The sequence below is a fragment of the Podarcis erhardii genome (genome assembly GCF_964252035.2).
Source record: "Podarcis erhardii genome assembly, chromosome: 7".
In the NCBI taxonomy this organism is placed as follows: domain Eukaryota; kingdom Metazoa; phylum Chordata; class Lepidosauria; order Squamata; family Lacertidae; genus Podarcis; species Podarcis erhardii.
In genome coordinates this window covers 54,320,991-54,347,840 of record NC_138511.1, presented here as the reverse complement: position 1 = coordinate 54,347,840, position 26,850 = coordinate 54,320,991, and the positions used below count along the sequence as shown (strand labels likewise).

Sequence of the window (26,850 nt, the reverse complement as noted above, 5' to 3'; positions counted from 1 at the left end):
TAATATTACAGTGTAAGAATAGCTGTATGAGCCAAAGAAATATTTTGCTAATATTAGCTGTAGCCAAATTGCACCATAGCCAGATCAAAGGTGAAGGTAAAACCTATGAAGGATGAAAATAACTGCTTATTTGGACCCTTGAGATAATGGGAGATTAAATGGTGTAATTTGTAGCCTGGTAAGGGTTCAAAGTATGTAGAACAGCATGTATGTACAAAGGGGCTTCTCTACATGTGTTCAACTGAAGGGGCTTGGAGCCTCTGCTCAGCTGGGGGCCATGTGAGAAGGCTGAAGGGGCCTGTGGCTGGAACTGCTTGCAGCAGCATCCAAGTATTCATCATAGTCACTGGTGTCTGCTCATTTGGAGCATCAACCTTAAACATTTGGGGACAAGAGGGGGATCACCCAATTTCACAAATTGTTGTGTATTTGTGCAAATGAATGCAACACATTATAGAACGCTGCTTGTGTGGATCTTGTTAGTACCTCTCATTCCTGCGGCTGACCTCAAGGATGCTGGGCGTTTTCTTTTCTTGCTGCTGCAGCAGCAAACCTGCTGTTCTTCTGTCCTCCAAGCCACATCGCCATGCAGGAACTGAGCCAAAAAAGGCCTCCCCAAAGGGGGCCTCGCCTTGCCTCCAGAAGAGGGCAGGGACTCCCAGGCAGATGGCCTACAAATCTTGTCACGAAGAACAAGGTCACGATTGTCACTTGGAAATAAATTAAAATGGTTACTTCATGCTTTGGTTGTGTATCTTGATGTCCTGGGGGAAACTCAGTGAGTCGGGTCATGTCAGAGAAAGTGCTTTGTTCCAGATGGTGGCAGAGGCAGCCAGTGCACATCCAGGCAGTGTGCAGAAAACCCTGTCTCAGCTCAGGGGGGACCTGCCACTGGCAACCTTACATAGGTCCTGGGGCTGCAGAGTAGTAGGGGCCTCGTGCAGGCTGGAGCCAAGGGGCCAAGCCAGATCCACCACCACCCCGGGGCTCCCTACCCCCTAGTCACACTCAGCCTATCCTTCACACAGCTGCTATGAAACTTGTCTGGATCTCCTAAGGGGAAGACACAGGAAGAGATAAATAAAGATGTAACAAAACAAACAACTTCTTAACACACATAGGGCAGCATGAAGCAAACACCCAGCCCTTCTGCATGTCCTGGCACTTCCTTCAGCCTTAGCCAGTGATGAAGACTTGGGTAATGCCACTTGCAGTCCCAAGACCTAGAGGGCTGCTGCTTCCTCAGCCTCACTTTAATGTGGAGACACCACAGATAAGAACACATCACCTGTATTCTGCATTTGTATGGTGGGAGGCAGGCAGAAAGTAAAGTCAGCTGGCCCTCATGAGGTGCAGAGCAGCGGCTGCTTTGCTTCCCACTGGCAGAGGTTCTATTCTCCTGTCCCTGACCCACCAAAGAACCCCTGAGCATTGTGGGGGATTTTGCAGCATGTTTCCGTGTGTCAGACCTCTGCTCCTCACAGCAATTCTGTGGATGTTTCGAGGCTTCTGATCCATCTGAAAAGTCCTGGGGCAGGGAGCACAACCACATCCCCCTGCTAGAAATTGCCAAGCATCTCAGACCCTGTCCGGGAAGGGGCTGCTTCTCAGAGGGCCAAGACAAACCAGCGGAGCGCTGCAATCATTTGGGGAAATAATTTATTGTCACAGTTTAACAGAAAGGTAATGAACAGCAAGCGAAACTCTTGAGGGGTCATATACCATGGAGCCAAGGTGACTCATTTGGAAGGAGAATTGAAACAGCCTCTTTCCATCCACACCAGCCAGAGAAAAGCCTCCCCACCCAGCAGCCACTTACTTTGCACATACAAAGGAACTGAGAGACAGCCCCCCATGAAAAGAGGCACAGCCCAGGAACACCTTCCCAAAGTGCTTGCAAGCAAAGAGGCTGAAGCCTGCTGGCTGCATGGGAAGGGCTGGGGGCTGGCAGGCTGGGTGAAGGAAGGACAGCTTTTCTGCAGTGAAAGGGCTGGGACCTGAGACCAGTGCAACTCACAGCAAAAGCCCCATACCCTGAAGAGGGCCAGGGGAAGACCCACCACAGAACCTGGGGCAGGGGAGCTCCCTGATGAGGCCAAGTGGTTGCTGCTCTTTAGGAGTCCTGGTCATTCTTCCAAGTGCGATTGGGGAGGAGCCTAGCTTGCAAAACACCTCCAGGGAACTGGCTGGCCAAGCAAACTGCTCTGCCACTCGCAGAGAGGCATGTGCAGCCACAGATCTCACTGCTTTGCCTAGTAAGTGGGCAGGATGCTCCAAAGCCAGCACCACAGGGAAGGAGGTTGTGCCAAATCCAGGGGACTGTCTCGGAAGCGGAAGTTCCACAAACATGCTTTAAACCCACTGAGTGGTTGTGGCTTCCTATGAAGAGCTGCTGCAATGGCAGAGCTCCAAGGACTCCCCCAGCCCTGTGCCCTTTGCAGAGCTGGACTTCCCAAGACTTTTAGAGAGAAGAGCCAGGAGAGTAGAGTCGGCTGAAGGATGCAGTACAACGAAGCCTCAAGTTGTACAAAGACAAGCAGATGCTCACAGTCGACACAACACAAACACATCTCTTCACTGCTCGCATGACATTGTGCTGGCCGACCAAAGTGTTGCATGAGGGCACAGCGTTCCTGCTGACCCTCAGAAACACCCAGAATCCCTCCTGTGGAGGACAGTAAACTTCTAGTAATACTGAATGATCTAGTCTGATCTACACAAAGCACATACAGTGACACGTTAATGAGCAAGGAGGCAGGGCCCCCCACGGCCCAGCAAGACCCCAAAGGCTCCTCCTGGTGGTCCCTCGGAAAGCTACATCCAGGTCTGGAACTTGGGGAAAGGGAGGCGAGGAACCTGTGGACTTGGCCGGGCAGGAGAGAAGGGTTTAGAAGATGGGGATGTAATTGTCTATCTTTGCCCGGTGGCGCTGGGCGATGCACTCCGCAATCCAGACGATGTTGCGGCACTCTTGCTCCTTCAGCTTCACAAAAGCATAGAAGACACCGAAGTGGAACTGGTTCAGGAAAGCCAGCTTGTTCAGCTTCACCTATTGAGAGCAGATATCAGGTGAGCAAACACAGCCCTGCCAGCCACTCTTTCCGTGCAAGCATTTCACAGCAACACCCAGCCAGCTAGGAGGAAAGTCACGCCACTCTCCCCTCTGGCTTGCGTGTGGAGAAAGGGGCCCACAGACAGGATCCAAGCTGGCCCCAGGAACCTGCTCTGTGTCTCTGCAAGGGGAAATTAGCTGGTGAGAAGAATACAGAGTACAGAACACCCCTGGACACATTCACACCAGCTTAGTCTGATGGGCTAACAGAAGCCTCTCCTAGACATATGAGTGCTTGGCCACTGTCATCTGTGCTGCGTGCTGGTTCACACCTTGCCCAGGTTAGTACAACCCTCAGTGCTTGGGGCTGCTTTGAAGGACACTTGGGAAACTGCAGCTGGTGAAAGTAGGGCAGCAAAATTATGATCCTGGGACTAGGAGATGCATCATCTTTGCCACCTATGCTGGTTCCCAGGCACAATTTCAAGGGCTGGTTTTGACCTAAAAAGCTCTCAGTGGATGAGGACCAGAGGAGGTCAGCAGCAAAGCCAGAGGGCTGTGGCTCCTCCACAGAGTGCTCAGGCTTCTGGGCTCCTTGTCAGCCCCACGGCCATTCATGCTTGTCTGATCTCAGCAAGTCAAGACAGAATAAATGCCTCCTTGGCATAACGGTGCCTTACCCACCAGACCTGTGGCATTAGGATAAGGCAGGGACCAGGCCCAGCAATCTCAGAGTGGCCTAGCCCTGGTTGGTATTGGTAGCGGCTGTTTCCTTCCACACTCTGACTCAGTTTGGTGGGGGGAGAGGTGCTCCCTGCTGTCAGCTTCCTCTTGGCTGCCAAGGACAGTGCTAGCAGCTGCAAAGTAGCTGGCTGGCTTGGGACAAATGCATACAAGGCAGAAATAAATGCAACAGTGGATGTGTTGGGGAAGCTTTCAAGAGAGACTCTTTGCTGGCCTCACACTGGGGAAGTGAATCATCAGAGCAGAGAGTCTCCAAACGCCCTGCCCACCGTGTTCATGGGGCTAGTCAAGCTTGTAGTGCAATCAAGGCACCTGATAAGCAAGGGAAGCCTGCTCACCTCATGCTCAAAGAATCGGTCCTCGAGAGTCTTGTCCCCTGGGTTGCTACCAGCTCCTTCAAACAGCAGCTTATATTCCTGTGGGGGAGAAAAGCTGTTACAAGACGAGTCAAGCAAGGGATCAGCCTTTCGACAAGCATGAAATGAAACAAGCTCAGAATGTCATCACTGCTCCCTACTGGGGAGAGAAGAAAGTTGAAGGGAGGGTGGATCCTGGGGTGGGATGTGTGACTTTAAAAAGCACAAGAAGTAGCAAGGCAGCAACACCGCCATGCATGAAGCGGCTGCAGGAAAAGGGAAAGAAGAGCCCTGCAGCTAAAGAGAGGGGGAGGGATAGAGAGGGAGGGAGGGAGGAACACACCAGGGCTGGGGGGGGGGTTACACTGAAAAGCATTTGAAAAATTAGCAAGTTTTGAAGGTCAAGTTCATTAGAAGTTGACACAAATATGGAGCTTTGATGGGGGGAGGTGTTGCTCCTCCATCAGTAGTGAAGGTTAAAGCGCTAGGCTTGCTGGGGGGGCGGGCATTGGATGCGAATTCCCCAGAGACACAATACTGCAGCTTGAAAGCTAGGAAAGTGCAGTACTAATGACAAAAGAAAGTGGACTTTTCAGACCCCCCACCCCTGGCAGAGAGCAGCCCCAGGGAAGGTCATGCTATAAGCTGCTCTGGTCTACCCTTTCATGGGATACAAGGAAGGAGGAGTGTGACAAAAATGTGGAGAGTGACACAAGGAGGGCGATTTATCCCCATTTTCAAAGCTCCGAAACGTTCTGGGTTAATAGCCTGATCACTGAAGCCACAGCCTGCTGCTGACAGCTAGGTACCCTTTGCCTATGGGTGAGGACTGAACAGCCATGTGATTGCCCCAGAAACTAAACATGCCCGCCCACCCCCAAATACTACACTGTACATTGTCCTCCTCCTCCCCTGCCCCGGGCCCAGCTCAGAGGCGGGAAGCTTACAGGGTAGTAGTCAGCCACTGCCTTGACTTGCTCGTAGTCATCTGCCCTGGCCAGCTGAGCCAGGCCCTCTGGATAGAGCTTTCCACAGTGGGGGAAGAGCTTTGCGCGATCCTCCTTGGACAGCTCTGTGCCAAAGGAGTTGATGGTGATGATGAAGGCTCTTCGGTCAGCTTCAAACTGCAAGGAAAGAGATGGGCAGGTTAGCAATGTTAGAAAGGGCGGCAGGAGCCCAGCACCACCACTGCCCCCCCACAAAGCGGGCGGCAGAGGCCAGCAAGACCTCCAGGGCTCCCAGCAAGGCTGCATCCCCTCCTACCAACGTTTTGTCTGCAGGAAACAAGGGGCCAGATTCTATTCAAGGAAAACGTAAGAGTGCGATCTGACCAGCTTCTTTAAAAGTTTCTAATGTATCCTAAAGGGGGGGCGGCAGCCATTTATTTGAAGGAAAGAAGCAAGGGATGGTGAGAGGAGGAAGAGTTCAACTCAAATATATCCCTGCTGTGGCCACATTAAGAGCCCTGGCAGCTTCCAGAAAAGGCTTCAGTTGCAACTTTGGCAGACCCCTCCCAAAAGGGACAGCACAGCCTTTTGAAAGCACTGAAGTGGGAATTCTTGGCTGGGCTGTGGCAGAAGGCAGGAGAGACAGGCAATGCTCACTCCAGGGGCAGCGGGAGTGTCTCTGCTGGCTGCCCCCACACAAAACCAGGCAAGGGGGCTGCCAGCTGGCTCCTACCTCCAAGATGGGGCACATGGCATCAGCTGTTGTGCCGCCCAGGATTTTGCAGAACTTGTAGAAGGACTCAAGGTAAGCCTGGGGGGAACCAAAGCGACACAAGAAGAGTCAGTGAGCCTGTCAGAGCCCAAGAAGAACACAGTCATGTCAACAAGAAGGAACAAGGGCTGCTCTGCACACAGGAGGTACCAAATGGTGAAGGTGCAACCAAGGAGAGGGACAGCTCCTTGGCCTCTGTCCTACCCCTGCTGTTTCATCAGTGTTTTTGAAGAAGAAATGCTATAGGGACAGGAATCCAGAGCATCTTCCACCCAACCCAAGAGTTCATCCAGTGCAGAGACAAAATGGAAAAACCTCAGCAGCTGCTGCCTAACTTAAGTTACCCCAGTGCCTCCCTTACTTGCTCCCTTTGTTGTTGTTGTGCGAGCCTCAGACAGCCTCTTGGGGGGATTCACTGCCCATCCTTGTGTCAATGCATGACAGCCAGGACTCTCTGCTGTCTGTAAGGTCCCAAGCAGGAGCCCAGCAGTCCACACAGGCCATTTGCTTGCTTGGATAGCAGCTCTCTGCAAACATCCTTTTCCTCACCTGCCCTTTAACACTCTGGGTGTCTCATGTAATCCAACGCCTTGGCTCTCCCCCTGCAGACATGGATCTACCTGTAGCTAGTTAGGACCAGTGGGATCTAGGAGGGCAGCTGCAATCCAGGCACCCTCTGTTGCCAGGCATGTGAGATGGAGCGATAGTCACGCAACCACAGCAGCATCACTGCTCCCCCCCAAACATTTACACACCAAGAACAAATCTTCTGACTGCGGATCAGACTGATCCACCTCAAACCAGCCGGTGCCAGCTGGAAGAGCTGCGGCAGGCAGGCTGCTCACAGCCCAGCAGGGACACGCCCTGAGGTTAGGTGCCAACCATTCCCCTCCACCCCACCTGGCTCCAGCCAACCGTGTTAGTGACTGTGTCAGGGCAGTGACAGTGCTGTACTAAAATCCTACAGGAAGGATAATCACTAATTCAGAAACAGCTTGGCATGCACCAAAGCTCAGTGACTCATTAACTTGGGGGGCTTGGAGACCCCCACCACCCCCACCAAGTCCTGCTAGGCAGAAGGAAGCACTGAGAGGGAGGGGCCTTGGGTGGGACAAATGGCCCTTTCTGTCAGCAAGGGCAGCTGCAAGTGGCTCTTGGCTCAGCAGCAACAGCTAATCGGCCTGGCATTTATTTATTAATTACCATGCTCATAATTTGCCCTTCATCTGAAAATCTCATGGCAAAAACACATAGAATTAAAACCAAAGTCGTCATCGCCTGAATATAATTATCAATAACCTTAGATATAATAGAATTAAAACCAAACAGCAATATTCAATTGCATGCATGGAAAGCATCTGAAGCAAGAAAACTCCAAAAATGCATTTAATGGCCTCAGACAATCAGCATCAATTTACAAGGTTCTTATTTGAGGAAAGTAGCAACTGACTTCACTCTCTTTGAGTGCTTACCTTATAAAGTGTGTTCCGGATAATTTCAATGTTCATTTCATCAAGGTCCTGCTCAGATATGCAGTCTTGGAAAAAGGCAGCTGTAAGGAAGGGAGAAGGGTGAGCCCAGCGGAAGGGCCAGGGAAGGAGAGCCACCTCCCAACCAGACTCCTTGGCCAGCAGAGTTTCAAGTTCTGTGTGGTCAAGGCAAATCAGGAGGAGATCCTCCTCCTCTTCCACTGGCCCTCAAAGGTAAGGAATCAGTGATTTTCACATTGAGCTTTCAAGTCAGTCAGTCAAAGAGCCCAGAAGGATTTCCTGCAGTTACCAAACTGTAGACAATGGCTCATATTGTGTGTTAAAACACCACTACAGGAACCCTTCATGTCAAGAACCCCCAATAATTTTGGGTCTCCCTTTAAATACATTCCCCTGCGGAAGAGCAAAGCCCCTGAAACCGCAAACTCTTCCTCACCTAGGGGTGTGTCGACCAAAATGGCGTTGTACAGTTCAGCAGGGGTTTGGGCAATGTTCACTGCCTCCATCTGCTCAAAACTCCCCAGGGGGTGGCATTTGGGCACCAGCTCAGCAATGGAGCGTTGATGCAGTGTCCCAGTGATCAGGAGGATTACGTTGTCAATCATGTAGCTGTACCTGAAAGGAAGTAAAAAAGACAACTGCTATGACCAGCCAAGTGGGGAATATGAACTCTTTGCCTTCACTGAAGTAGACTTCACTGAGGCTTCATGGCTAGAAGTAGGGTGGGGGGCAAAACGGCAGACTGAAGACACAGGTATTGCAAAAGGGGGCTGCCTGCACCTGTTTAATTCCTTTTCATCTGCAAATTCAAGAGCAGTTTACAAGTGATTTCACATACACTATTGGTCCAATAATGAAATCAGGTATTGCAAATCCTATTATCAGAGTTGGAAAGGAACCTCAGAGGCCATCTACTTCATCAGAACCCTTCACTGGTGGCCATCCAGGCTCTGCCAAAAAGCCTCTAAGGAAACAGAGCCCGTGCCCTTCTGTCCCAGGCAGCCTCTCCCCCCGCCCCCCCCCGCCAAAACAGCTGTTTAGCCAAAATTCTCTTTCATGCCACTGTTCTGTTTGGCCCCAGCTGCTGCAGCAACAGACGTCAAACCTACTCCATCATCCATATGGCATCTCTCTAAAATATTTGAAGGTGGCTGTTGTGCCATGTCTTCTCTGGACTAAACATACACAAATCTGCCAGCCTTTCTTCCTCATAGGACTTCCTACAAGTTCCTCTCCATCTTTGTCACCCTTCACGAGTTTGTTGCTCTCCTTCTAAAAAGGCAGCACCCAAGAGGGAAAGTGGTCCAGGTTGGTGGAGATGGTGTGTGTGTGTCTGGCTGAAGGAGAATGGAGGAGAGTGGTTCTAGGACTCCTAGGCTTTGTGTGTGTGTATATACAGCATGATTTTCAGTTTTACACATTTCAATAATTTTACAGTCATTTTAACATTTCAAAACTTGACTCCCTTCCCCCACTTTCTGTGGTTCCTTAAATTTATTTTTAATATTTTATGCATATCCAAATTATCTTAATTTGTTCATTTATTCATCTACTTTAAATATATACAGTGGTACCTCTAGTTACGAACTTAATTTGTTCTGGAGGTCCGTTCTTAACCTGAAACTGTTCTTAACTAGAGGCGTGCTTTCGCTAATGGGGCCTCTTGCTGCTGCTGCTGTGCCGCCAGCACACAATTTCTGTTCTCATCCTGGGGCAAAGTTCTCAACTTGAGGTAACTCTTCAAGGTTAGCGGAGTTTATAACCTGAAGCCTTTGTAACCTGAGGCATTTGTAACTCAAGGTACCACTGTACCTTGTAAAACTGCAGGTTATTACAATAATCCTGCCGATGTTTTTATCTGTTTACAGTTTTTTTTGTAGTAAATAGCTTTTGTCACTTTCTTCCTGCTGTGTTGCTCTGCCAGCTCATGCTTGGTTTGTGGTGTACTAAAACCCCGAGATCCTTCTGACAAATGCAAATCAGACAAAGAGGCCGCAATTCATTAGGACACAAGCCTGAAGCCCTTTCAAGTAGATTTAAGTGGCCCTCGGGTCTGGCACTAATAAAGCTCAGCGAGGCCTGCCTACAGCACACAGAGCAGAACACGCCCAAACAGGAACATCAAAGTGTTTCTCAAAGCAGGGCCACTGCAGCCACATAGCCCATTGCCTTACAAATGCCTCCAGCACAAACGAAGCAGGCCTGCTGCTGAACGATGGCGTGGAGTCAGCTGACCAAAGCAGAACGATCAAAGGCAGCAAGGAAAGCAAACTGAGGCAGCTGCTCCTTCCCCTTGGATCACTGAGAACAAGGGATGATAAGAGGGAAGCTGGGAAATCGTCCCAGCCCACAAGTCAAAACACCCTGGCCAGATTCAGGAAGTGGTTTCCATCCTGCAGGTACACTTAATTCCTTCTCCTTCCTTGCAACATGCCTCAAACAACCCTTTCAGAAAAACTGCCAGGAGCTTGGGAGTGCTGGGAGGTGGCCGGCAGCCAGTTTGCATTGAGGAGAAGAACCAATAGTTGCAGGGAGGTGTTCGCTTTTGCACAGTGTTGTGCAACATGGCCAGCTGCCCAGGTGGCAGGAGCCAGCAGTGCTTCTACTGGTAAGAGACCATGGCAAGGCTCAGCCACAGCCAACACAGAAAGCCCCACAGAGAGGCTCTGACTAGCTTTGCACCATGAGCAAAACATGGAGCAGCTTGCAGGTTACTCTTGGAGGCAGGAGCCCTTTGACTGCCAATCCAGCCACAGGATGTGCGTCTTTTCCCACAACATATGGTGTGTATGCCACCAACGTGGACAGCTTTAAAATTGGGTGAGCCTCATCCTTTGTGAATGGTTACTAGCCAAGGTGGCTATGCTCTATTGCAAGGCAAGAAAGTGTTGCTGATGCACTCGCATCCTACTTGCAGGCTTTCCCTTGGGACTTCTGGCCACTGTGAGAGCAGGAGGCTGAATTAGATAGCCTGATCCAGCTTCAGCGCTCTTGTTCACAGATATGGTCCTTCCCTATGCAAAATGAATTCCTTGCATGGAAATTCAGTAAAATGAACCCCCCTTGCAAGCTGAAGTGGTGCAGTCCAAACACAGTCCCTGATCCCCTATTTAAGAGAGACGGAGGAGCAGAAGGGCAGAATCTTCCCTCCATCTATTAGGCTCCATGAGAATCTTTTCCCCTTGCTTTTTATTTCTAAGCAGTGAAGTCCTCATGGTTGGAAATGTCTGCTGCAGCAAAGAGGGGCAGGCAGAGCACCGTGTGCCCAAAAGGGGTGCTGCTGCTACAATGCTTTAAAAAGCCTCCACTCCTATACCTAGTACTGCTGCCTGCAGAAAACTGCCCTGCCACTGCCAAAGGGGAGGAGGAGGTGGCAGTATCCCACAGCAGCCTTTGTTGCAGGCACAGAGATGCCACACCGCTGGCTTAGATGTCGCCTGGTACAGCGGTGCAGGAGATGCTCTGCTGCTGAATGCTGTAAACCTGGACCATTTTATAGGGTGTGTTGACTTTTTCAACTTTCAAATTCTAAAAGTGAGTGGTGCTAAAAAGTTGTAACATGACTTGGGAGTTCAAAATATATTTTGGCTAAATTAATATAATTTAGTTTTGTTTGGGAAGCAGAATGTGTATACAATTGAACAGAAATCATCAAAAAATGATTGCCAAGTACTTGCAGTTATATTACATATTAATGTTATCATTAATATTTGTTAATATTTAGCATTACCTGAAGGTAAAATTAAAATACTTTGGTTTTCCAAAAGCAGTTAATGTGCTTCTTCATCAAAAGTAGACTTACCAGGCTAAATGTTGTCCAATCAGAAAAATAGCAGATTGGAATTCCTCAAGCTGCAAAGCATGTTTTTCACTGAAGAAATTTGAAGAAATTAAGTTTGACCGCCTGAAATGACATGCCCTGCTGGGCCAAAGAGCCCCACCCAGAGGACAGACCAAGGTCTTTGGCAGAGGCACACAGGCCTCTCTCTAGTCAAGATCAACAGAGACCGGGGGGGGGGGGGGGACTACTTCAGCATGGGAGGCTTGCATGTTCTCCATCTCCTCAGGAAGCCATAAAAAAACTTTTATCTGAGTGACATTTGTTTTACTAGGTCTTTCAAGGCAAAGCCACCATAAAAAAGAATTCCAAACAAGGCACCATCTCCTAGGAGCAAGCTCTCATAATCCCCGCTGGTAATTAAAAAACTGGATGGATCAAGACTGCACCAGAAGCACTCAAGAGACAGAGCACTCAGCCAAATCCTGCAGCGGAAGCCAACAAGCAGACCGTGTTCTGAAGCCAGAGTGCACAATCACTCACACCAAGAGGCCCAGGAAAGGATCTCCGCTTCTTTGCCACGCCCAAGGCAGGAGCAAGAGCATCAGGACCAGACTTCTAGACAGAACAGGCAATGTTTCCAAGCTTCCGCAGAGATGAGCTCCAGTTTTCTTCAGAGATGCTGAGACCAGGCTCAGGTTTAAGGATTTTTCTTGGTCTAGCCTTAAGAGCAGACACTGGATCTTCTCACATGAACTATCCACCTGTATCACTGAACTATCCACCTGTAAAACTTTTTAAAGCAGTGGCTCCCAAATGTTTCCCCACCATGGACCACCTGAAAATTGCTGTGGGTCTTGGCAAACTATGCAATGATTCTTCTGCCTGCCTGGTTTTTAATTGTATTTTTATTGCTTCTTAGGTTGTACTTTGCTGTATTCTACTTTTAATTCCATAAACCTCCAATGGCAAGTGAACCTCACTGGTAGGCCACAGACCACAGTTCGCAAGTAGCTCAGAACAAGAATTTCCCAAAATCAAGATCCAAGGAGGAGCAGAAGAAAAGCAAATTCCCCCAAATTCTCTATCCCTTTCCCTGCCTAAGTTGTATATTTCACCCAGCCATCTTCTTCTTTCTCTCTGCCTACCCTGAAGAGCCTTTGGCCAATTCAGCAAGCTCTTTCTGGGCGTTTGCCCAGGTGAACTGGACTCCTTAGAAAACAAAGCCACCAGGGCCACTTGCCAGCTGGCTCTTTTGATCCTGCTACATGTGGCTCTTGGTGTGCTTCAATACCCTTTTCAATATTTCAGCAGCTAAGCTGCCTCCGCAAAGCCACCTAGGTGATGAAAGAGCTTCTTTCTCCTCCACTATGGAGGATGCACTATAGGCCCCTTTCCCTCTCTCCACAGGCATCTGTCATTGGTCAAAACATATCTTTTGGATCATGGTTCATTAAGAAACCCAACAAGGTTTGAGATATTAATAACATATGCTAACTAGGCTCACAGAACGGCAAGTAGAAAGCAATGATCCAGTCAGTCCCTCAGAAGGAAAACCAGCTGTGAAAGACCCTCTTCCACCTTGAAGTAGCTTCCCTACTTTAATGTGGAAACCAAAATCTAAAGTGAAGCTAAAGGGTTGCTGCATTATTATTATTATTATTATTATTATTATTATTATTAACCTGACCTTCACCATGAAGTCCGGGGGCAGTTACAACAATACAAAAATATGGTAATAAAATCAGTTAACTATCAGAATAATATGGCAGATGCTAAGAAACAGGTCAGGTGTCAGAGGCCAGGGTAAGGAGGTGTTTCTTCAGCATATGAGGAAAGGTAAGCAATGAAGGTGCCACACACCTGGGGGGGGGGAATTCCACAGCTTAAGGACTGAAACAGAGAAGGTCTCCATTGAGGTCACCACTCCTTGAACTTCCAAGGGCACCAGAACTATCAGGAGAATTATCAGAAGGCATCTCCTCCCAATCATAGCAACCAAGAGTTTCAATTAGCCATAACTGCACCTCGGATTAACTTCATTGGCTACGAGGGGGAAAGACAGCCCTTCAGGTATTAGGGGCCTTAGTTGCTTAGGGCTTTAAATACTCTCATGGGCACTCTGAATTGGACCAGGAATAAACTAGCAACCAATGCAGCTGTTTTAAATGAGGGATGATGTGAATTGCAAATAGAACTCCAATCATTAATCTGGTTGCTGTGTTCTGGACCTGTTGAGCCATCTTCAAAGGCAGCCCCAGTTAGAATACACAGCAATAATCTAGCCTCAGTTCCCAGAGCATGGACTACACTGTCCGGGATCACTGCTCATAAAACATTTTTTAAGCCAAGCTGGTCGGGTCAGATTGCTTGGCAGGAGAGACCACAGAAATCACACAGATGTAGGGACAGACACTACAGCTTCTCAAGGGAACCAACACTTTGCCCCATTGCACGTGCCCACTGCTGGCTCTTACGTGATGAAGTCCAGGAAGCTGGCCAAAGGTTCATAGGCGTGATTTCTCATGTGGCGGAACTCCACCACCATCTTCTCCTTCAGCTTGTCATCAATGACAGATACTGTGAGGGGAGAGGCTTCGTTTGCAAGGAAATTCCCATAGTCTGTGCTCTGGAGATGAAGCTTCAAATCTGGGGGGAGAAATGAAGGCAAGTGTCATGACTGACTGAAGCACTACAGAGAACAGACCAAGCAAGGCCAATGGTGAGGGAAGAGGTTTTTCTAGAAAGGTGCTGCAGCAACACCTGCTGGGTAGAATGAGGTGGTTCTACTTGTCTAATCTGCTGAGCCTGCCAAGCACAGACCCAGGAACGTGAAAAGGTACAAGGCCAGATTTTGCCCTAGAAATAAAACGAAGGACACCACATGCCCCATTGTTACCATATAGCAAGCCTTGTATTTTATGCTGTGGCCAGTGCTGTGGCTTTGCCAAAGACATGTGATAACAGCAACAAGCTTGGAAGTCTCTGTAAGGAACAGCGGGCTGGGGCTGGGAGTGGCAGTCGAGGCTGTAAACTTGCCAAGCAGCATTTTGGGCCTAGGAGAGGCAATAGAGAAGAAACAGGCTTCTCTGATCCCTTCTTCACTGGGCCAGCTGACCCATTCATTCCATTCTGCCACCAGGAAGCCTGACTGGCCTCCCAGTGCTATTCCACCGCACCCAAATGCCTGGGAAAGAACTGTGCAAATACTCAAGCACCCTGATGCAAGCCTTTCAAAGAAGCCAGTCAAAGTAACCAGTGCATTCAACTTCAGCTAGTTAGTACATCGTAAAAGAAATTATTATTTTAAGTACCTGAGGAGGCAGAAAGTAATCAATTTGTCCATTTCCCAGAAGACACTGACTATTTACCAGCCGGTGGTTATGAGACCATAAGCGGACCAGATGAGAGATGACCTGCTCATATGGCGAGTCATCAGTACAAAACACCAGAAATACCTTTGCCAAACAACTTTTCAAATAGAGGTCAACCAAGCAGTCATTTTAAGGTATATGGATCAGTTTTATTATGGATTTTTATTGTTTCATTCTCTCTTTTACTCCACTGCTTAGAAACGCTAGTGATTAAGTGATATATAAATTCTAGTGTCAGCGAGAGGGAGAAAAACCTTTTTCTATCCACTTTCTCCATGCCATACATCATTTTATAAACTTCAAGCATGTCACTTTTTACTTGCATTTTCTCTAAACTAAAAAGTCTTAACGGCTGTGACCTTTCCTCATATGAAAGTTGCTCCACCCCCATGATCATTCTGGTTGCCCTTTTCTGAATCTTTTCCAATTCCACAACTTCTTTTTGAGGTGAAGTGACCAGAACAGTGCACAGTATTCAAAGTGCAGCCACACTATAAATTTGTATAATGGTGATATAAAAGCAGTTTTAATTTTTATTCCTTTCCTAATGATCCTTGGCATGGAATTTGCCATTTTCACAGCTGCCTCACACTGGGCTATCCACTATGATCCCAAGCTCTTGTTCCTGGTCAGTCACAATCAGTTCATTCCACCACTGGAAGAACTGTTCGTTCATTCCTGCTCTCTGCTTCCTGCTTCTTAGCTGGTTTCTGATTCGCAAAAGAACCTCACTTCTCACTTCGTGACCGCTAAGCTTTCTCATGAGACTTTATTCATGAGACTTTGAAAGTCTATGCATACTATTTTGACTGGGTCATCTTAATCTATATGCTTATTGGCACTCTCAAAATAATTCAAATGTGTTAATGAGGCAGGGCTCACCCTTGCAGAAGCCATGCTGGTTCTGCTTCAGCAAAGGCTTATTCTTCTATATGCTTGCTTATTGTATATTTAATAACACTGTCCACCAGTCTTCTGGAAGAAACATTAAGCTAACTGGCCTAGTAATTTCCAGAATGCCACGTGGATCTCTCCAAAAGTTATTAGCCATTTTCCAGTCTTCAGATATGGAGTCTGATCTTAGCGACAAGTTACATGTTTTTGTTGGAAGATCAGCAATTTCAGTAAAGGTGCAGAGGGACTTAGTGGACCAGTCAGGAATGGAGCGACATGAGGCCCAGGTTGATATGCTGCTGTAGCGGGAAGAGGAAGGTGGCAAGAAATAGTTCAACCCTGTGTCAAATCCACATGCACAGACATATTTTCTCTTTCACTCAAGACAAGTTTTGAGGAAAACAGGTGAAGCTTTCCCCCACCAGGGCATAGGCGAAGAGCAGGACCACTACCAGTCACAGATGTGGCCCACTGGCATACAACTACCTGCCCTGGAAAGGCACCTCTTATCTGCCAAGGAAAGGCTTCATGGTTCAGGCTCTGATAATCAGGCTTCTTTAGGTAAGGGCTCTAGCTCCATGGTCCCCAAAGGTCTCAGGTTCAATCCCTGGCAGCATCTCCAGAATGGGCTAGGTAAGGCTTCCATCTGAAACTGTGGAAAGCCTTTGCTACCAGTCAGTGTACACAACAATAAAGCGAGATGGACCAGTGTTCTAACCTGGCATGAGACAGCACTCAGTGCAGGCTAAATACATCCAGTTATTTCAGCCTTGCTTCCCAAGACCGCCCTTCCAGCTTCACGCTATGCTTGCAGCTCTCTTACACTGACTAGCCCCCATCCCAGCTGTTCTGACAAAGACTCCAGCATGCAGAATGATCTGGTCATGCTCTGCCCAAGTCTGTACCTTTTGGGCTCCACATAATTCCTTTATGCATCCCTACAGGCTGCCAGCCTCACCAGCCATGAAAGCCACAAGTTTAAACATGCTCTTTAAAGAGCCACTTGTGGCCCCAGCACAAAGGATTCTCCTTCCTTTCCTTTTTCTGAGAGTTCACTTAACAGACCTTCCCTCAGTAAAGGGGCAGTAAAGGGGCACAGAAGGGGTTGGGGGGGGAGGAGGAGAGACTGAATGGAACCAGATGGAAAACACCCGCCCAAATTGCTCCGAGTTTCTTGGAATCTAAAGAACTTCAAGGCTCTCGATGCCTCCAGGGAAACAGCAAGTTGCATAATCACAGCTCAACTTTTACAGCAAGAACCAAGCAAAGGGGGAAGGAGAGAGATTGCATCCAAGGTCAAAAGGAGCAGTGCCTCTCTCTGAGTGAGGCGCAAAATGGGGGCCAGTCACATGCAAGACCAACCAAATCAAAGGCTGGTTTGGAGCGACTACTGCCTCTCACACCAGCAGCTGGACAGCAGCCTCCATCTTATACCTGTGATAAGTTACTTAAATACAAAAGGTCAGAGCACCTAAGGCACGGGTCAAGGCACCCTCTTTTGCCAGGTCTGATCTAGCAACACAGACAACAGATCTAGTAAGACGCCAAAGGGTTATTCCACTCCACCCAAGTTATTTCAAAGCTCACTTGCAAGGCTGCAGGAAGGCAGAAAAATCTCACTGATGCAGCAGCATCTTTTCAGGCAATAAAGTTGCAGGCTTGGAAACCACCCATTCTGTGGTAAAATCTCAAGGTTCCTCAAGTTCCTGTTTTTCATTTTTTTTTTTTTTTAAAGCCAAACTGGCGTATTAGATCTTTGAGAAAAAAGGGGCCTAGAAACCGAGGCTAGTACACCCTCCCTACATGCAGCAGATAACAGAGTGGCCACCCAGCCTCTCTGTCTGAAGACCTCTAAGCAAAGGAGAGCCCAGAATCTCCATAGGTTCCATGGTTGGACAGCTCCTACTGCCAATCCATTTCTCCTAATGTTCACCTGAAATGGACTCTTTTGCTTGTGCTCTCAGCACACTCAATCAAATCCTGCTCCTTTGGGCAGCAAAGGAAACTCCTTTACCCTCCTCTGCCTAGAAGCCCTTCAGGTATTTGAAGATGGTTATATCATGCTCCCCTCTAAGCTCCAGGCTAAATATGCCACATTCTTCCAACCTTTCCTCATCTCCAGATCAGCATCCAACATCCTGCCCAGTGACCAATCTAGTGGCTCAGGCTTTGAGGGTTCTCACTCTATTTTGAGCACAAGCCTCTCCCTCTGCAGCTGCTAAGGAAGACCCAAACACAACACAAATCCCCCAAGCACTTTGCTTTGGCTACTGAGAGCTTGGGCAGATGGGGAGACACCCTCAGTGCCCGCAGTGGCTCCAATTCTCAACAGGGCACATCAGGGACTTGATGCAGCTGAAGGACAGGCCCCCTTTCAGGCCACAGCCAGTCCAGCAGGTACTCCTGCAGGACACTACCGGGGGGCAGGGAGAGAGAGCACCCAGGCCAGATCCAGCCCAAAAGCAATTTTTATCTGGCTACCAATGGTCTACCAAATTTTACAAAGATGTGGTGAAAAGTTTGCCCACTTTTCTACTTATAAAGAAGTTAAATTGCTTTATAGTTGCATGAGATGGTAGTCATGTGCAAAGGTGACATCGGTTTGGATTCTGTATGCCAAATGCCCTGGGAATTCCACGTTCCGTACTGACAAAGCCCACATTGCTATACCTCACTGGTTTTATTACAGAATCAGACTGTCAGCAAGCATGACAACCCTTCCCCCAAGGAGCACAGAGTGGCTGGCCATCCCTCTTTAAGAAGATCCTCCCCTTTTGGCTGCCTGTCTTCATGGCTTCTATTCATCTGCAATGCTAATCTGACTTTTTTCAAAGGTTAATGGATTTCGGGCTGTTCCAAGGACAGAAAGGCCCAGCAATAATGGGCCAAGCCTGAGGGCAGACAAGGATGCAATCTTCAAGCTTGCTCTCTAGAAGAGGCGCCTTTAAGGGACACAGCAAAGTCTCCAAATATGGGCAGCAGCTGCAGTTTGACCAAACAAATGAGAAAACATGGGGTTGTTGGTTAGACCTGATTTGTTGGTGTGCACAACTGACAGCTGATCATCTACATACTCTGCTTTTAGTCTTATGCTTTTCATAGGAATAGCTCAGTTTTCCCATCCATTTCAGTGGCCAAAGTATGACTAAATTATTTTATGTTGTGTTTTCTGGTCCCTCCCTTCAGTCATTCCTCAATCTCCTTCTGGGCCATGGAGGCAGGTATTTCTGTACCTGTCTGCATGCACTTTTTAACAAGAAATCACTGGAAGTGCACAAGAGCTGGGCAGTTGAGCATCCATTTCTATCTGACTGTGAAATAAGAAAACTGAGGTTCCATAAAATAAATGCATGTATGTAAGTGCATTAAACACATTCCCAAACACAGAAAACATAAACCAAACACTAATGTTCGAAAAGCCACACCGTCGCTTTCAGAAGTGGTCCTTTAAATGTGTCCTGCCCTATACCTAGCTGTCAAACAAGCCAGCCACTAAGGGTGCTACAGCGGATACCTTGAAGCGATAGTATCTACTTTTTTGGTTCACATGCTGTTCTGAGCCTTGAAAAGCACTTAGAGCTGAAGGAGGAAGTTGGAAGACTCATTCTCCTTCCCACTTCCTCCTTCAGCTCTATGTGCTTTTCAAGGCTCAGAACAGCACAGCACGTGAACAAAAAGCAGAAGGAACAAGATGGTAAGAGCAAAAGGGAAAGGGAGATTCATGGCAGGAAAACAGAGGGTTGCGGGGGGGGGGGGAGAAAGTGAGATGCCACAGAAATCAAGGGAGATAATGGAGAAAGAGTTGTGTGGTGTATGAGTGAGTGAGGAGAGAGAACTGAGGGGAGAGTGTTAGAGGGCAGATAGAAGGTGCCTGCACACAGGCATGTACACACTTTGGAAAAGGTGATCTTTTGAAACTGCATAATTTTTCCACAGGTTTCCACTATCAAATCACAAACATTTCTCTCCACTGACTAATGAATCTGGTGCTTTCTATTACTGCTGTGGTGCAAAACCATGACTGATGTACAGATCCTGATATATCTTCAATGTTTACAAGGTATCCACTCAAAATCTTAATCAAATCATAGGTCACCCTCTGCATCCAAATGTATTCTGCAATCTCGAGGGTATTGTTGTCATTCTCTTTAAAAATCATGAGGATCCACAAGGATTCAGGCACTGAAAAACTGAACACTTCTTTTCCCCTGTTTAAGCACAAAGACACTGCAAATAAGCACACTGAGTTACGAGAGGAAGCTGTTAGTAACAAAACCAAGTGACTGGTGTTTTAACTGAAACTCCAAGCAGACCAGGAGCAGTAAGGATAATTATGAAGCAGGAGAGGGCAAATTTAGTGGAACCAGGGGAAATCTTATGGCGAACATGAAACACAAAGATCAAATCCGCCTCACAAACACACACACTCATACAAACAGTCAAAGAGCATAGCACAATCCTGAGGAATTCATAGACTTACTGGGGAGTGCTCTGGGTTAAGCAAATGAGCAAAGGCATGCATTTCCTTTGGGGAGCACAAGAGGGCAGCATAATCCACTGTCATATGTTCCCCACCTCTGGAGAAACTTTACTTTGATGGGAGTGGGTCAAGGGGAAAAAGCTACAAATTCAAGAGGATCCATTTTAATTCTACTGGATCTGACTTTTACCCAGATTACATGGAAAAGCAAAGTTGTGTGTTCTTTGCCGGTAGAGGTGGGAGGGGGAAGGGAGAGAGCCAACCAGATGTGGCTGTTAGTGCTCACGGCATACTCTCAGCATTCAAAATGGGCCCCCAAAGATTGACGACTCCTTCACTTCTGCCTTGGCTCAGCCCCAGAACCACTGTTCAGTGTTGGTGTGGTGCAGAGGCTAGTGCTGGATTACATCTAGGAGATCCAGGTTCCCATCAATCATGAGGCTCACTGGGTGGCCTTCGGCTAGTTCATGTCTTGCAGCTTAATCCAATTCACAGGGGAGGAGGCCAGGCAGTTTGCAGGGGCATTTTCTCCTTTGGAGGAAGAACAGCTCAGAAACGCAGTAAACAGCAGCTGCGGACCATACAGAGTCTGAGTCCTTCAGACTGATCCCACAGTCCATCTCCATCCCACTAAATAACTACAGAGCCCCCACATATTAGGGTTCAAATGTTTTCCAGGCAGACATGAGCCCACAACCCTATGGTAAATAAATAGCATGGAACCACCATCTTCAAAGGCATTATAGCCCCCAAAGGTCAGGTGTTGGGACCAAACAGGAGGGGAGAGTTGCTGCTTACAAGCTTCTAAGAGCTGTTCCTGCTTGGCAGGGGGTTGGACTCGATGGCCCTTGTGGTCTCTTCCAACTCTATGATTCTATGATTCTATGGTTCTATGAAATGCCAAGGAACATCCAGGTCAAAACAGCATAACAGGCCATGGGAAAGGGCAAGAGCATTCAATAAGCAGACTCTCAAATACTCTCATACAGCTTCCTGGAAAACAATGAAGATTCTGCAAACCAGCAGACATGCTTAGCAGCACACAAGTTTTCATATATTTGGTTCTGGCAAACTGGAACCATATACTCAAAGGCAGGCAGATTCAAATGGAAAGTTTCTGACAAAGAAATGGCTCTTATGGCGGCCAACAGGGCCATAAATGCAGGGAAACCCCCCCCCCAAATAACATAGGCATGGCCAAACTTGGCCCTCCAACTGTTTTGGGACTACAACTCCCATCATCCCTAGCTAACAGGACCAGTAGTCAGGGATGATGGGAACTGTAGTCCCCAAACAGCTGGAGGGCCAAGTTTGGCCATGCCTGCTATAACACACTGCAAAGTCAGACAGGAAAGAAAAGCCAGGCAGAGGTCTGGGGCACCACCTCATGGTGGTAGTGAGGAATTACAAGAGGCTGATCCCAGCAAGCAGGGAAATTAAGAACACAAGCAAAGATGTGCAGAACTACTGGAAGAGAAGAAACCTCTGGAATGGTTTTAAACCTCTAGTCTCAACCTACCCTTCCCCTGACTGCCAGAACTGTCATTCAGTGTCATGTTTTTATTACATTTCTAGACTGCCCTTCAAGCAAGGCACTGCAAAACAAAACAAAGAATCAACATAAGAGTAATTAAAATGGCTAAAACGAATACATAAACATCTCCTCAAATGCTTGCGTGAAGAGATGTGTCTTCAGCAAACACCAAAGGAAACACCCCCTAACTTACAAAGGGTGGAAGTTCCATAGTTGGGTGGGCCATGAAAGAGGAAGCCCTGTCATTGTGCAACAAGCCATGCCAAGGGGCTAAACAGGGCTTCTTCCCCTGCCAATTACAGTCATACCTCAGGCTGAAGTAGTTTCGGTATAAGTATTTTCGGGTTGCGTGCTGCGGCGACCCGGAAGTAACAGAGTGCATTACTTCATGGTTTCACCGCTTGCACATGCGCAGACGGTCAAAATGACGTCACACGCATGTGCAGAAGCGGCAAATTGGGACCTGTGCACGCGCAGACGCGGGTTGCGTTAGCTTCTGGATGCGTGCGAGGCTCCAGAACAGATCCCGTTCACATCCAGAGGTACCACTGTATAAAGACATGGCTAGAAAAAAGACAGGAAATTGGATCTTCCTCTTTCAAGCAACCCCTTTTAGGGATTTGTAGGATCATTCCATTCAAGCATCTTGAATTGGCCTTGTAGCAAATAGGCAAGATTGCTATTAGAAGAGCCCTGCTTAACATTTCGAGCTGAAGCTTTGAGACACATCATCTAGACAAGCAGCTCCCTAACTTGAATCTCCCGACTTTTTGTTCTGTTTCCATGGATATTTATATATGTGTATGTTTATATATACAGGGAGCTGTATTTTATAACTGGTTTTATAACCAAATTCTTGCTGTTTTGTCATCGGCTTTTATCAGTTTGTAAACCGCCTCCGTATTTCTTCTGGAAAGGAAAGGAGATATATAAATTATTTTAATTAGTTAGTAATAACCTAGACTAATGAGTAAAAACATATGTAATCACTAGCATTGTCAGTTCATCCTGTAAAGCCAAGGAGACGTCAATACCATTGCCCAAATGAGACGAAAGTCATCCTCCTTTGGACACTAACAGATTGTGTCACCTGGGGTCCAATACTTAATGACCCACTTCCAGGACAGGGGGACTTATCCAGAGGAGTGGCAAGAGGACTTTACACACACACACACACACACACACACACACACAGCACCTTGAACAGCCTCTTCCATTGAGAGCTCAAAGAGCCAGGAGAGACAGGCACTACCAAGCTATGAAGGACTCAAGGAAGAGCACAGGGGATGCTGCAGCTGCCCAATTTTACTACTCAAACTGCTTAGAGAATTTTTGCTGGAAAAGCAGCAAGTAAGTATTATTAATAAATGGGGTGGTCTTTTTTAATCAATTGGTATGAATTGAGTCTATTGTAGCTTGTTCATTCAGCAGCCCAGGGCTCTTTTACATCTCCACCTCTTGCAATCTCCACAGTGTGTCAGCCGATTACCCTCACAAAAGAGAAAATGAAGGAACTCCTGTCAATATTATTCTCCATGTGCCAGGCGGTGTGACCATATGGATGTTTACTCAGACATAAGCCCTCCCAAGTTCAATGAGACTTACTCTCAGGTAAGTGTGTCTAGTCCTGCAGCCTATATTTGTTGAGTCCTTTATGTGTGGGATAAGCTTAGAGATCTACACTGGTTACCAATTTGCTACTGAGCCAAGTTCAAGGGGTTACTATTAGGATACCGGCAGCAACCATTTTAGGAATGTTTGATAGGTGCGCAACTGCGCTGAACCCAGAAACAATAACAAAACGGGGAGGAACGGAACAGGGGCAGGATGGGTGTTTGCAGGCTTTTTCAATGCTGTTGGAAATATATATGATTTCACTTAAACGTACGGTGCCTTGGAACGTAACCCCCACATAAATTGGGAGTTGCCTTAACGCCTTGTAACTAGTTTACCTACCAGGTCACCTTACTCATATATGCCCAACTGACAATATGTCAATTGTGGAATTGACACTATTACAGGTGCCACATAATATCCATTCCACATTTGTAAAAAATCACTTTTTTTAGTGCAGCAGCACCTAAAATTTGGAACTTGCTGCCTACTGATATCAAGAAGGTGTATTTGCTGTACTCTTTTCTGTGCCTGCTAAAAACATTTTTCTTTAGACCAGCTTATCCAGACATGCTGATGTATTTTAACCTCTTTTACTATTAATTTTGATTTTAAAAATAGTTTTTATTGATAATTTTAGTATTTTTGGCAAATCACTTTGAATTTTAGCCACAATTGAGCAGTAAATAAAATAATATTAATGGTAAAATAAAAGAATATTAATGAAGAAACAGTTTCATCCTGCAAAACATTCTCTGAACTCAACTGAAAAAGCTGCCAAGACAATCTGGAAAACGCAGCACAAAATTTAACATATGATAAAAGGATGTTCAACTCAGGTGAAGAAATGTTGAATTTTGCTACTTATTTCCCCAGCTTACATTACCATTACTTCAAAAACTTCAGTCCTAAAGCAGACTTACTTGGAAAGAAATTGGGTTCATAATTCATTAGGAATTATGAACCCAATGGAGCTAACATTTAAGTGAATGAGCCAAAGCCTTTGGCCTTAGAAATGTGACAAGGCTTCCTATGACTCCCTTTCCATAAAGGAATTTGGGATTTTGCTCAGAGCCCCAAGAAGACTTGCTCCAGCCCTTATAGTCTGAAACACACTTTGGTGTCAGTTCCCACTTGCAGGGCTCTTGACAGCTGCCCTGCAATCTGGGAATTCCCTTCATTTAAAAATTTGACAAAGCTTGTTCTTTATTATCTTGCAAAAACACTCACTGATGACAAATTCCAGAGAGACAGACATGTTACATTACAAACACAAGAGTGTGTGCTGATATCATAAAGACCCCCCCCCGCAAAGTATTTCTATAGTGTGCTATCCAAAGATGTGCGGCCCAAAAATCTTTAAGTGGGGGAAAAGGAGGGGGGATGCAGAAACTTAATGCAAGTGCAGTTACTATTCACAAGAGCAGAAGCTGGTGACTGTGCTTGATGCTACCTTTGAACTTATGAGGCTCTAATTCTACAGAAACTTTCTGCTGCAATAAACATGTCAGCCTTTAAAGCATCACAAGTTGTGTGTGTTTTCAGGGGAAGCATGACTCTGTTCGTTCCGGCAGTTTTCTGTGGCTTTTGAAAGCAATGACCATGTGATCATATATAAGTTTTGAGTTGGCAGCACTGTTTTCCTGTCTTTCCACTTGGACCTAGGCAGTCATTTCATAGCATCTATGCTTTGGGGTCCAGGAGGGTTCTCTCTCCTTACCCCACATTGCTTAATTAGGTGACATGACTGAATGAAGTCACCTGGGGACTTGGACTGCCGCATCATCAGTATTATTTGGGTGTTACAAACCTCTTTCACCAATACCCCAGCACCTTCACCTGCTTCCAGGTTCCACTCAAAGTGTGTGCGTTTACCTTTAAAGTCCTTCATGGCAGGAACCTCAGCAAGGATAGAGCTATTTTTTAAATCTGGTGAATCAAAGAACTTCATCATACAACGCCACAAGGAAATCAAGCAAAACAACTTGCAGCTGAAGCAAGTCACCTCCAACTCGCCCCCGCCCCCGCTCGCCCCCGCTTCTGCTCCAGGCTCGGCCAGTCTCCTGACTGAAGAAGCGGCCGCCCTGAGGATGAGGCGCGACCAGGCCAACCGAAACCTACCAGGAATGGCGGCGGGGCAAGGAGCAGGGAGCGGCCCGTGGTGTGGGCGGCTAGCTAAGAAGGGCCCGGAGCGGATCCCCGAGGAAAAGTCGCGCTAGGCGCCTCGCCCTCTGCACATGCTCAGGAACACCTCCCCCCTCCCCAGCTGACCTTCGAGACTCTCGCACTGGACGAGGTTGACATAGTCGGCCTGGCTGAGGACGCCGGCCTTGAAGCCTCGCACCAGGCCTTCCAGGTAGCCGCTGTCTACGTTGAAGTACAGCTCCGGGAAGCACGAGAGCAACATCGCGGCGGCGGCGGCGGCGGCGGACAAGGGAACCGGCCGGGCTCGGAGGAGGCTGAGGGGCCGCCGGAAGTGGGAGCAAAAGTCTCGTCTCTCACGTGATCCTGACGAAAACTCTGCTGCTTCCACGACTCCTAGAAAGGCCCGCCGGGGTGGTTTCCTGTTTGCTGTCAGACTCTCTTAAGCGCCCCCTCCCGGGTTAGAAATGAGGGTTGCCTATAGAAACCAATGGAGCGCTGCCATTGGGCAACAGAAGACCTCGGCAGCCGCCGGGGCGATTTCGGTGCTTCCAGGCCCTCATTTGTGTATCCATGGCGTTAGTCAGCTATGGTTCTCCTCAGATCAGACCCGCTGAGGTTAATGGACACGACTGTCTTGGGTCCGTTACTTTCAGGAGGACTTAGTGGGGGCCCGTGAGGAGTGCGCAAGCGCGGCTGCGGCTGGCGGCCCCTGGCCTACCCCGCACTTCCGACGACTTCGGCGCGAGGAGAGCCTCGCGGGGCCGTTTCTAGAGAGCAGGCCGGAGTGGCGGAGAAAGGCCCGCTGAGGCTGAGGCAAGGATGGCTCCTCTAGGAAGGCGCACGTCTATGGCTTGATGCCTAGAATGGCGCGACTGCCCCCTGGCGGCCACATCGTACGCCCCTCCTCCCTCGGAGGTCCCTGGGCAGGTCCGGCTTCTCTGCGGCCCCGCAGATCAGCGGGTTGTTTGCTGAGAAAGCGGGAAAGGGACTCTCCCTGCCAGGACTGTCAAATGCCCCCAGCCCACTTGAGGACGCGGAATATGACTCAGCCTCGGTCCCAGGCACAAAATAGCGGGCCAGGCGCAGAAGCAGCCGGAGCTCGTTGCTATCAGCTAGCAATGCCTGGCATCGACGTTTCCTCAAGAGATAATCCGAGTCATTTTTGGAAATTGCTAAATAAACTGCGCTTTCTTTGTGGTGAGAAGTCCCAGAGCTCAGCGTTCCCCAACCCAAGTCCAGGCACTTGCTTTGGAAATTTAGCCACCTCCCCGTTTTACGCAAAATTCTCAGGTGGAGAATGGTTTCCCTCCCCACCCCCACGTTTCTTAAAGTATTTACACCCATCTCCTGTCTTTCTTCTTCCATTCTCCTTTCACACTAGACTTGTATGCCATCCTCCCTCCAAAAAGACTCTTCCAGTTTCTTTCATTCTTTTCTCTCCCCCCCCCTTTCTATTTCTGTGGCCCCTGATCTGTCAAAGTGTTGCAGTGTTTTGCAGGCTTGTCAAGAGAGATGCCTGATCTGTCACTGCTGTATTCTCCCCAACCCTGTGTGGTTCCCTCCAAAGTTCAGTGGGGACAAGCTGGTACCTTAATCTTACCCCTGTTACAAATTCCAGCTGTTATGCTAAAATTTTGAGCTGTTATTGGTTAATAAATACAACTACTGAA

At 47.8% G+C, this 26,850-nt stretch overlaps 1 protein-coding gene across 1 annotated transcript; it reads right to left on the bottom strand.

Moving 5' to 3' along the window:
• Positions 1-1,642: 1,642 nt before the first annotated feature.
• On the bottom strand, positions 1,643-26,778 carry ATP6V0D1 (ATPase H+ transporting V0 subunit d1). Its single transcript, XM_081872137.1, has 8 exons — positions 25,307-26,778; positions 13,617-13,788; positions 7,798-7,976; positions 7,344-7,423; positions 5,833-5,910; positions 5,100-5,276; positions 4,135-4,212; positions 1,643-3,049 (listed from the first exon to the last, which is right to left on the bottom strand). Exons 1-8 carry the CDS (start codon positions 25,440-25,442, stop codon positions 2,888-2,890), a joined length of 1,062 nt encoding a protein of 353 aa, XP_081728263.1. The 5' UTR covers positions 25,443-26,778; the 3' UTR covers positions 1,643-2,887.
• Between the last annotated feature and the right edge of the window lie 72 nt (positions 26,779-26,850).

Bases quoted from the DNA above. Each gene is read 5' to 3' on its own strand.
- ATP6V0D1 (XM_081872137.1), bottom strand. From the start codon at position 25,442: ATGTTGCTCTCGTGCTTCCCGGAGCTGTACTTCAACGTAGACAGCGGC. The intron at 5,911-7,343 runs GTAAGCACTCAA...GGTTCCCCCCAG, and splicing joins TCCGGAACACACTTTATAAG to GCTTACCTTGAGTCCTTCTA. The intron at 5,277-5,832 runs GTAGGAGCCAGC...CTTTCCTTGCAG, and splicing joins CCATGTGCCCCATCTTGGAG to TTTGAAGCTGACCGAAGAGC.